The sequence below is a fragment of the Hemibagrus wyckioides genome, linkage group LG14 (genome assembly GCF_019097595.1).
Source record: "Hemibagrus wyckioides isolate EC202008001 linkage group LG14, SWU_Hwy_1.0, whole genome shotgun sequence".
Lineage (NCBI taxonomy): Eukaryota > Metazoa > Chordata > Actinopteri > Siluriformes > Bagridae > Hemibagrus > Hemibagrus wyckioides.
In genome coordinates this window covers 24,387,968-24,399,727 of record NC_080723.1, presented here as the reverse complement: position 1 = coordinate 24,399,727, position 11,760 = coordinate 24,387,968, and the positions used below count along the sequence as shown (strand labels likewise).

The window sequence follows — 11,760 nt, the reverse complement described above, 5'->3', positions numbered from 1 at the left end:
GCTTGTGTAGGAGTATATATGACCAAAATAAAGTGTATTGTGGTATGGTCAGCTGAAGTGCTTGTAAACTGGGGAATCTTTTATTAAGTGTGGAATGGAAGACGTTAAAGATTTATATTAAGAAACAGAACTTGTTTAACAGTGGTGGGCGAGGTCTATTTCTTTTTTTATTTATTACTTCCCCTGCCTTTAAGAATGTTCTCTCACATGGGACTGAGGAGGCAGGAGTACAAAAAATTCCAGAGCAAGATGATGAAGATGTGGATAGACAGCCTTTTGAAGAGCTTTTTATAAACACTGCAATAGACTAACAATAAATAAGTAACCAGAAGTCTTATACCTTGGTTTGCTTGTAGCTGTTGGTCCATCGTCTGAAGATGTGTTCTGCTCTGAAATGTCTCAACATTAACAATGTGTTATTATCTGACAACTGTTGAGAACAAATTAAGCACTCAACCTAAAGAAGAAGCCCACATCTATTACAATGGGTACATGTAATATTTCCATATAAATTCTGTAATATTTTATGTGTTTATAAACACATAAAATGTACACAAAAGTACACATTTAAATATTATTATTATTATTATTATTAATATTATTATTAAACTTACTTTATTTGTTGATATGACCTGAAAATATTTCTTAGTTGGTTGCAACTCTGTGATGCACGATACTCACAATTCACTAGAAGAACGAATGACTCTCCAAATTCACTCTATTTTTTAACCAGAATGTGAAGCAGTCACGTGTTTGCTTTCGAAACAAAGCTTCAGACGTCACAGATCACATGTTTATGGGAAAACGAATCAATCTCTGCCACAGTGCTTCACTCTGAGAGGTTTCGTTTTTTTGATACAAGCTTCGAAGCCTCTGTGTCAAACGTCACATCACTGCTGTTTTGTGTAGAAACAGCATACATGCTTGGACAAAACCCAGTCCTAGTGTATATGTGATGTTTGTTTGGTGAATAAAATGTTCAAGCTATTCTTTATATACTAAGATGTGAAGCTTACGATGTGGCTATGCTACTCGGATTAGCCTCATTAGAACGGAGTGCTAGCATGTTAAAAGCTGAAATGTGTTCTTAAAGTCAGTGTGTGATAAAATTGATGATACAGCATTTTAAAATTATTTACTTTTACAAATGTTTATTTTTTTTAACCGTGGTGTTAGGACTACAAAAGATTGTTCCCAAGATGGTGAACCAGATGAAAACTACAACCCCCAGTATGCAGCGAACGTGACGTCAGCATGTCTTTATAAGGGAAAACACTGAATGAATCAAGTTAAATATATATATACAGTATATATATAAATATATATATATAAATGTCCCTGACTCTTGTGACAAAGATTAAAACAAGATACAATTTTAACACGGACTAGTCCTTTCCAAATCTATTATCTCAAATTTCTAAATCTATATAAACATTTATTTGTACTATTTACATATGAATTTTTGTGGAAGAGCTGGTGGCTCAGCTGAAATCACTGTTTAAGAAACTGAGACTCCTTGTAGCTTAATAATGATCAAATAATTAAACTGCTGTTTCTGAAGTTGAGATTGATGTCAATTGAACATGGATGTTTTGTTGAGCTTTATTTTATTTAGCTTTAAGCAAGATTAAAAATATTAAAAACATACAGTTCATTCATGTAACTTTAGGGCATAAACTGAAATGCTCTTAAAATGTGTTTTTCTATGCTGATAGTATAAATAGTATAAATAACAATATTATGGAGTTTACATGATTCAAAATATTTTTCTTCATCACGTTCATCAGGATCAGTTCAGGTTTAGGCATCAGGCTGGGAGATGTCTGATACCGGCGTACATCACCTCGCCAGTATCTGTTTTTTTATCAGCAGGTTCTCTTTGGTGTGTAAAAGTGGCATAGTGCAGATTTATTTCCTGCAAAACAGAGGGAAAAAAGTGATGTTATTACATATATTATGTTTCTCATGTTAATGAGGAAAAAAACCTTCATCTCAAGGTGAACATTCTTTGTGGTCTCTTCGGTGGTATGTGGTCCAATCAAGTTGTTTCCTGCTTTTTTTTTTTGGGTTTTCTTTGAGCCAATCACAATTCGGATCTCACAGTCAGTAAACTGCGGCTGGACATTGCTCATATCTCAGCACTTATTACCTTCTGTTATTGAGAGCAGACATACCCCATAGACGTTGGAGCTGTTTCAAAACACGTTGCTACCTAAACATCTGTATTCTGATATCAGAAACTATTGATCTGTTATTATATTCAGCTATTGATTCCAGTCATTTTTAAGAGGATTTTTTTTTCATTTAAATGTTTGTTGTGCAGCTGTATATTTTCAGGGCAGGACACCATGTCTTTGCATGTTATTTTAATCCATGTCTATTTTAATAAATACTTGTGACTTTTCACTAGAGGTTCTAGCTTACACTTGCAACATTTAGCCCACTTTGTAGAAAATATCAAGACAAATGTTGCGCATCACCATTCAGCCATTTCCTGTAAAACCATTCAGAGCCATGATTTTTGGTCCATTTTTGCCCAGGCCATGATTATATGATTACCATGATTATAACACTGACATTTTACTGTTTATGGGTTATTTTATGTCAACTTCTTTATCATTTCATGCCAGTTCAAACCGGATGTTATATTTTCTTCTCAAGTGCACCTAGACAATTTATCCAGTTCATTTCTGTCTGTCTCTCAGTGATTAGGAGTTGTTTTTTCTTAAGTTCATGCTGACCGTTGGGTTAGAAAACAGTAAATCCTTTTCCTGGCCAATCAGAGCCCTCTACATACTGGCACACATGGACAACCTGGCACCACATGCATACCAAGTTGTGTGTGTATATGCTCATGATTCTGATTACCTCCTCAGCAGTGGGTTTGGCGTCACTGCAGCATGTGAGTGATGACTTTCCTAAAAGAGAAACACAATTCACTCTGACAGTCTTAACATCTGCTTCCATCAAAACTAGGTTTGTGTAAAGAAACAAAAGTTAAATAATGAAATCTGTTATTGCTGAGAATTATTATTATTTTATTTTTTTAAAGTTTTAAAATGATTATATTTATTATTTTATTTTTTTAAATTAAGTTTTTTTAATTTTACCTCAGGTTATGACTGTGAGATATTTTAAGGTGTATTTTAATGACGTGTGTATATTAAACACAATGTGTATACTCAAAGTGTTCTGTTTGTGTAAATGTAATAATTGTGACCCTTATTATATGCAGTCAGAACAGGCTGAAAGAAATCAAGGCAGTTGGGGGTATACCAATAGCAACAGGAAACGCAGAAACAGGAAACCCCAAACACAAACTAGTGGACACACTTCCGAGTGTATATGATTTTAAAAAATGGAGCATGAGATGACCATGAAGATACAGGAGGATATAAAATTGAAGCAAAGTAAAAACCAGTTACAGGTTAGGCAAAGACAGGACACAAATACACAGGCACATGACCATGTAAACAAAAAGACTGAAAGAGAATCAACACAAAACATGAAGAGAAAGCACAGTTCATGTTTGTATGTATCTGAGAAATTTCCCTTATCTCTGCTTATAGCAGCTAATACAAACAACGTTTCCAGTTTAGGAAAGTCTGTAGATTTTAAAAAGTGGCTAGATTACGCCATATGAAGGGGTTTTCCAGCGCCACACCAAATGAAACTGACACTGAAACTTGTGAATGTCCTGTTTATATGATGCTATTGTGAAGTGAGATATATTTAACTCAAAGGTGTTATGTGCTTCTTACACACTGTTAAGTTACACTTTTATACATACCTCACTCTCCAAAATTAGTTTTTTTTATTAGTATTAATAAAAAAACCCCGAATGGTAGTGTGAAATATTCAATACGAATACTGAAATAATATTTATTTTTTTTGTTAGTGGACCTTTGGACCCAAATGTCAAACTATGCTGTGTGTGTGTGTGTGTGTGTGTGTGTGTGTGTATGTGTATAATACGTATTTCAGCTATATATCTTTACTGTCTGATATGTATGCCAGCACACAATTCCCAGATTCTGGGTAAAAGTGCTAAACAGGAAGGGGGGGTATTGATTCTGGCTTGCATTAATGTAGATCTGTACACTAGTTCTTACCTTGCACTCGGGAACTGAAAACACAAATGCAGATGATGTTTGTTAGGAAGGAGATGGAGCACACGCATGTCAGGATTATATTTAAAATTTGGCAACGGTCCATATATGAATATGAGGCATCCCCTTCCTCCTTTGCTTTGTCTGGAAATAAAAAAGCACAAAAGACATCACTGTTTATGAATGCTGAATGCATGTTTGTGGAAATTAATATATAATGCACCTTATGTATTTTACCTTTTGTAATGTATTTTGTTTGTTAGCTGCGATAAGACTCACTGTGTTTACAGAATTTTAAGACTTGTGTCTTTAAATTGTGTTTAATCCTGGTCACCTGACATCTGAGATCACTTGACAAATATTTTTTACTGCTAATATAGTTCTATATTAAATTAATTATTTTTTTAATCCATTTAACACAAGATTACATCTATATCATGTCCATCACTCTGTTACTTATGAAGTGCAATATTCATGTTATATTCCACTCTGCATGTCCTTATTCTAAACAGCACAACCTTTTTTTTTCAGGCTGTACTGCAGTAACACATTCAGTAATCCAGTAATTGTGCATGTTACATATATTTACAAAACCACTGCTGGAAAGTACAGAAATATTAAATCAACTGCAGTATATGACCCTGTGAACCATTATCAGGCAGCTATATATTTTTGTCTGCAGGCTCTTCAGGTCAGGGAATGTTGACTAACATCTGACTTTGATAAGCTGCAGTGAGATGCTCAAGTCAAATTGTAATAAATGCAAAGTATCAGCAGTTGTGATTTCTTACAGTACAGACTCAAATTATTCAGCTTTTAAAATGACTTTACTAGCCACAAAATATTACAATACTCTTGCTGTGTTAGCTGAAACTGCATGAACACGCAGTACCAGGACAGTCTGAGGCTAAAGCATGTGTAAGCATCAGATATGTTGCCCTGGTTCACCTTTACTGTATAAATTACTTTTTCATCAAATTCAAACTGTGCATGTTGCTGTGTGTAAGCCCCTGTGTATACGAGCCTGTTTACACAGCCAGGGTGCAACACTGAGAGCAGCCGTTCCAGAGAACTCGGTTGCTCTGAATTCTCCAGGCTGATTGATTTGGATTGCCCACACCTGCTAGGCAGGATATTTAAGACCAACCTATGACACTAGTTTTGGTCACACCTTTGTAGAGGGGTGACTGGTATGGTATGTGAGGGTTTGAGTCCAGTTTAAACCAAGACAGAAAAGAAATGAGTCCAAAATTGAAAGCACAGAAAATAGAAAAGTTAACAGCAAGAAAATTGAAGAAAGAAAAAATATAGTATGTTTCTGGGTGTTAAGTGAAAACCACACTTCTCCCTGAACATTTCCAAGTCTCAAACATACTCTCTCTTGTCTCCTTTGTGTGGTACAGAAATCTACATTTTTTTGTTTGTTTTTGAGGGTGTGTGTAACCCATTAACAATTAACCATCCTGTTTTGACATGCACTTCCAGTTTAGGTTTCAGTTAAAATAAAATAAACCTACCTGTCAATTTTAGTGTGATTGGTTTCCCAAACTGAATGCGTGATGTGTTTTGAGCGGCACAGTAATAAGATCCCACGTCTGTCTCTTTAACTCCAATAATCAACAAACTGCTGTTTTCATTTACTTCAAAGTGGCTCTCATTGACACTGTAGCTAAGGGAAAAATGGTTGTCCAGTTTCCCTCTTTTAGCACTTAGGACTAATTTCAGCTCCTCAGACTTGATTTGATACCAAAATATATCCAAATAATTCCTGATGTTGCACAACAGGGTAACATTATCTCCAGGATGAACAGATACGATGTCTGCTAAAGTGACGTGCAGACTCAGGGTGAAGACACCTGAAAGAACAACACTGTGTTAAGACAGCAGGTTTATCATCTCTTTCCCATGCAACATTTAACTCCTTTAGCCTGTTATGCTATTCAAAATTAGTTCCTTAATTTATCACAGATATAAGATCACCAAAAGCGATGCACTATGTGATGTTACGTTATCATTTCTGTAGTAATCATTCATTCACTTGCATGTGTACAGCAAATGCTGCACAAAAACTTGATTATAGTTTTCTGTAAGGAGACATTTATTTAACATTATGGAAGGAGTCTCCAGTGTCAGCACTTTGTAATGGACAGAATTAAAGCTGCAGTTTCTCTGAAACATGAGTTTTTTTTGTTTGTTTAAAGCTGCTGTAACACAAGTGACAAGAAGAACTAACGTTTATTAATGGATAAAAAGTACGATGTGCCAGTTTTATTTAAATTACCACTTGTTTGCAGAAGCTTCATCATAATACTCCAACATAATTTGTTAATTTTCCTATAACGGCACTACACACAGTAGAACAGCATAATAAACTGCATTTTTGTCAACATATAACGCAGAAGACGTGTGTACTCACTCACTGTCAGCTGTATAAGTAGCAGCTTGGCCATTCTCTCTCTCGAGGGGGAAAAGGTTACTGCTGCTGCTGCAGGGGTGCTGTTTCAGCTTTAAATAACCACAAACCCACACATCCTGCCATTTCATATCAACACTGCTGATGGCAGCTTTTTTCCCTGCATGGTAATTCTTGTAACCAGCCTTGTTTATTGTCTTCACTGACCCTAGCATTTTTCCTTCTGTGTTTCTGTGATCTTATACAGTCATGAAGAATAAAAAAAGAATTAATCAGTCAGAGGCTCACAAACTGCTTATTAGGCCTAAAAACTGTACAAAGTGTACCTGAGATCACTGATGGAGAAGGATGGTGAATACTAAAGGTGAAGCATTTTCATAAATTTTCACTTGGTTTATTAATTTTCACATTAATGTAGAAAATAAAATGCATTATTTAAGGTTTTATTGTTTTACAGCATTTACTTCAGTAAATTACATTTTATTTTGTATAGCACTTTTAATAAAGGACATTTAACATGGCACCTTTTACAGAACAATCAATTCCAGATATAATTTTTTAAAAATGCTTTATGATAAAGCCAGAGGTAACAGTAGTGATATGATATGACAAGATGATATGGTGAAACCTTGAGAGGAACCCAACAGAAAAGGGAACACCTCCTCATTTGGGTGACCCCAGATAGTGTGTGAAATTATTTTACTTCTATGACTATGTACTATATGGTCAAACAGTGTCATTTTCTAAACATGTGCATTGCGTATGAGTCTTTTCTGAATTTATTTTATTCATCTCACTGATGAAGACTTGAATAGAATTTGTTCTTAGCAATTGCAGGATGAAGGCTGAACAAGGAAGATCATTAGCACAATACACTAGTCACACATACAGGTATCTGATCAACTGATTTTTACGAAGAAAGATTATGCTATTCTTTATCACCTTTATGGGTAAGAGCAGATCTGTGAAGAGAAACAGATTGTCAACTGGTAAAGCTTAGACATCGTTTTCCATGCCGGGGGGGCTGTTTCCTTCCATGGACAAGGGGCTTTCTAAGTGAAAGTAGGAGTTAAGAGACTTCCTGTCACTCACCTTGGGGGTTGTGTTGATTGGTAGTTTGATCTTCATCTAGCCCTATTTAAAATAGAATAGATTACCTTGTCACTGTACAGCTACACAACGAAATTGGCTTTGTTAAAATCCCCAACCATGAGTGCAGCATCCAGGTGAACCGCAGAGTGTTTACTGATTTATATTGTGTTTTGTACAGCCCTACTAAGTGAACCAAATTCTTAGATTATCTAAGATGCAAAAAGGTCTCCATCACCCTTATAGAAGAGTCTCAGATGGAGTTGGAGAATCAATACATCCTTGTTACAGGACTGTTGTAAGGAAGCACCAGAGGCATTGGTTGCAGATTCCATCAGGGGTTTATTTACAGCCGAGATCAAAAGACAAAACGTTGTCGAGAGAACAAAACGCGAGTCAAAAAACGGAAAACAGTAACGGGCAAACAAATCTAAAGCACAAAACAGTATAAACATGGTCGAGAAACGAGCGAAATCATACACAGTAATCCAATAACATGGGGCAAAAACAGTGGTCAAGAACAAGCAGAGTCAAACACAGAACTCCAACAATGAATAATGAACACTCAGTATGTCACCTAGGAACGATACCTCGCACAGGTATGTGTGCGTACTGCTTAAATGTCCGTGGGAAACAGTAAATGGGTCAAGTGACTGATTAAAACTCAGGTGAGGGATCCCTCTGATGTTTGGATTCCCAATGGGATGTGACAACTGTACATTTGTGGCTGATTTATGCAGCTCTCACCGTTTTAACAGATTAAGGGATTCAGCCTCTGACCCCTAAGTATTATGGGAAACCACTAAATGTTTTATAAGAGGTAAATGTATAAGCTTTTTGTCCTTTAATAAAAAGCATACGGAACAATTCTTCATTCTCTTAATTTTGCGATAGAAAAGGGCAGGGGTGCCGCTAAGGGGGGGGGGGAGTTAGGATGATTCTAAAGGCCCATGAACTTTGGGGGCCCCCAGAGACCAGCTTTATTAATAATGACATTATTAGCAGTAATATAATATATCATAAATTTATATATGAAAGAAATAAAATGGCTTATTTCTGCCTCTCCGGTCAAATTACACCCCTCCTCCCATCTACTGCATGGTTCTGTCCGTCCATCTGTATCCTATAGACTCACTGCTGAGTGAGATCGTCAGATCGTAAACGGTTTAAAGCAGCAATGTCCTCAGTCAACGAAGCATAAATCCGGCCATCAGAAACGAAAAGAAAGGTTTAACAAAGCAGAGAGAGAGAAGAAGGGCCGACAATTACTTACAAATTTTTTTGAAAAGAAAGGTTTGTTTATTCACGGAGCTTCCTTTGCAGTAATGTTAGCGCTACTTTCATAGCCGACACTCTAATTCAATAGCTTACATTTTTCACCATTGAAAATGAAAATAATGTAATTTTAATCCAGATATAGATCTTTAATTTGTAGCCACTTGCCAGCATTCTCTTGTTTCTTGTTGGCTAACTATGATAGCAGGCTTTAACTAACTACCACCATGTATGCTAGCAGAAAACTAGTTAGTTCACTTATAATGAGGTCTATATGTGTACCTCATATACAGATGCAGCCTCACCCTCACCTGCTCTTCCACATGATGTTCCCCCAGCTCTTCTCCAAGTTGAGGAAGCAGGTAATCAGTATGCCACTGAGATCCTGCCTTTTTAAATATCATGTGTGCATCGCATTCTGATTTTAAGCATTAATTTCACTATGATTTTAATCTGTCATGGCCTTACTTAACTCATTCAATATTAAATATGCCAATTTTATTTTTTCCACAATGATACATTATGTAGAATGATTTTATGTAGAAAACAGCAAATCACACACGCGCGTGCACACACACACAAACAAACAACTTTAGCTGGTGTTTTACAGGCAGGCAGTTCACAATTATCTATAGTTTATAAAGCTAAATGTTTTGGATTAAGGTTCATTATGTGGAACATTTTGAACATTGTATAGCCTACTGTGTGCACATAGATATCTAGCAAGAATGGCATACATCTGTTGAGCTTGTCAAAGTTTTCCTAGAAAGCTCATGATCAAGAAATGTTAGACATTGCTGAAAACGCTCTAGTGTTATGGGGTATATACTATTTTCATATCTGTCTATCTATTTAATTTGTTTTATTTATTTTTGTGGACCATTTCTAATAATATAACGGATTGTGTAGTCAAACTAATTCCATATCAACAGAATACTGTAGTACAGAAGCTCTAGACATGTTCTGAATGAATTATATATCTTTTTAGATATGCCAGAGCCAGGATGCTCCTCAAGCCAGTTTGTCAGGGAGGACATAGAGATTTTAGCAGATGAGGCTCAAGAGTATCAGTAGAAGCAGCAGCACAGATGAGGATGAAGAGAGGAGCTTACAGTTTAAGGGACAGAGTGACACTTTAGATACTGAGCCTCATGACTTGCTATCAGTTGACCCAGGTTTGTGGCCTACAAAATTAAGTGACAAAGACAGAGCAACTATTGTTTGCAAATTGGCACAAAGAGAAGAAAGAGAAATGCCTCATGATTCACAGGGAAAGCCATTTCCAGACTACCTGAAATACATTAAGGCAGCAAATGGTAGAGAAAAGATGAAAAGGGATTGGTTAATTTATAGTGAGAGTACAGATGCACTGTTTTGCATCACGTGTTCTTTTCTCTCATGGGCAGAAAAGACCTTCTCACAGTTCTTTGAATAGCAACAAGGGGTACAAGATGTGTGATGTTAAGTGGCGTCGTATGTATGATAAACTCCCAAACCATGAGAATAATAGGGCTCACGGGGACTGCTATTTAAAATGGAAAAACCTGGAGTGTTCTGAAAAAGCTGCAAGAGGCATCAACATTCAAATGCAGAAAGAGTTACAGTCTGAAATCGAGAGAAATAAAGCTCTCTTGAAGAGGCTCCTTGATGTAACTCTGCATTTGGCATCAAGGAATTTACCTTTCAGAGGTAAAACAAAAGACTTAGGTGATGTCCATAATGGAAATTTCTTAGGCACTCTAGAGCTTTTGTCCCATTATGATCCACTGTTGTAAAACCACTTGGAGAAAGTGAAGGCATCCAAAAAAGAAAGCAGGTTAACTCATTATTTGAGCTCAGACATCCAAAGTGAGTTTATTGAATTGTGTGGCAAAAGAGTACAGAAAACAATTTTGAAGGGAGGATGCCATATATTATGGGATCATTTGTGATGCTACGCCTGACATTTCCCAAACTGAGCAGAATGTTGTTCTCATACGATATGTGCCTTACATTAAAAATATGGATGATTGGGAGATTACAGAAAGATTCCTTGAATTCAAGGATTTCTACAAGAAAACGGGAAGTGAAATAGCAGGGATTATAGAGAGTGTGCTTATGGATCAAGGGATAGACATCAATGATTGCAGGGGGCAAGGGTATGATAATGGGGCAAATATGTCGGGGAAGATCAAGGGAGTCCAGGCCCAAATATTACAAAAAAATAGTCTTGCCACATTTTTCACCTTGTGCTTCCCATACGTTGAATCTTGTGGGTGTACATGCTGCAAGCTCAAGCCCTGAAGTGTCTACATTTTTTGACTACATCAATCGCCTCAAGATTCAAGAAGCTTTTATTGTCATTTCAACCACATACAGCTGGCACAGTACATAGTGAAATGAAACAACGTTTCTCCAGGACCTGGTGCTACATAAACATACAACAACAAGTTCAACACAAAACAACAAACAACACCACAGAGCTAGGACAGAAGTTTGTCTTAGCCACGTAAAGTGCACAGTGTGCAGCTAGGTGCAAACAGAGCATAGACAAGACAGTGCAAAAAAGACAATAAATACAATAAAGACAACACAAAAGAACACAGGACACTTAGCGCTGAAAGGAAATAAAAGAACGTGTACTGGAATGTAAGTGAAATAAAATGGATAAAGTGAAATGATGTAGAGAAAAAAGTATTGTGCAAAAATATTGTGCAAAAATACACAGCAGCAGTTGAGGTAGTGCAAATAGAATAAACATAAATATAATTATAGCAGCGGATGACAGGTAGAGGTAGTGCAGTAAGTAATGAACAGTATAAATTGTGTGTGTGTTTGTGTCCACACAGTCAAGAGAGAGTGTGTGTATCTGTGTGTGAGAGACAGAGTTAGTAT

General features: G+C 36.4%; 1 protein-coding gene across 2 annotated transcripts; it reads right to left on the bottom strand.

Annotated features, from left to right (window-relative positions):
- Positions 1-1,470: 1,470 nt before the first annotated feature.
- LOC131365124 (uncharacterized) lies at positions 1,471-6,580 on the bottom strand. 2 transcript variants are annotated; one of them, XM_058408751.1, is made up of 5 exons: positions 6,526-6,580; positions 5,627-5,965; positions 4,113-4,253; positions 2,869-2,918; positions 1,471-1,915 (listed from the first exon to the last, which is right to left on the bottom strand). In XM_058408751.1, exons 1-5 carry the CDS (start codon positions 6,557-6,559, stop codon positions 1,808-1,810), a joined length of 672 nt encoding a protein of 223 aa, XP_058264734.1. In that variant the 5' UTR covers positions 6,560-6,580; the 3' UTR covers positions 1,471-1,807. The 2 variants fall into 2 exon arrangements, with proteins under 2 accessions (XP_058264734.1, XP_058264735.1); XM_058408752.1 differs by lacking the exon at positions 2,869-2,918.
- Positions 6,581-11,760: the final 5,180 nt, after the last annotated feature.

What these genes read in the sequence shown, in the direction of transcription:
- LOC131365124 (XM_058408751.1), bottom strand. Translation starts at nt 6,559, where the DNA reads ATGGCCAAGCTGCTACTTATACAGCTGACAGTGA. An exon ending in AATCACACTAAAATTGACAG is followed by an intron (nt 4,254 to 5,626) that starts GTAGGTTTATTT and finishes TTTTATTTCCAG; the next exon opens with ACAAAGCAAAGGAGGAAGGG. An exon ending in TTTCAGTTCCCGAGTGCAAG is followed by an intron (nt 2,919 to 4,112) that starts GTAAGAACTAGT and finishes TTTCTCTTTTAG; the next exon opens with GAAAGTCATCACTCACATGC.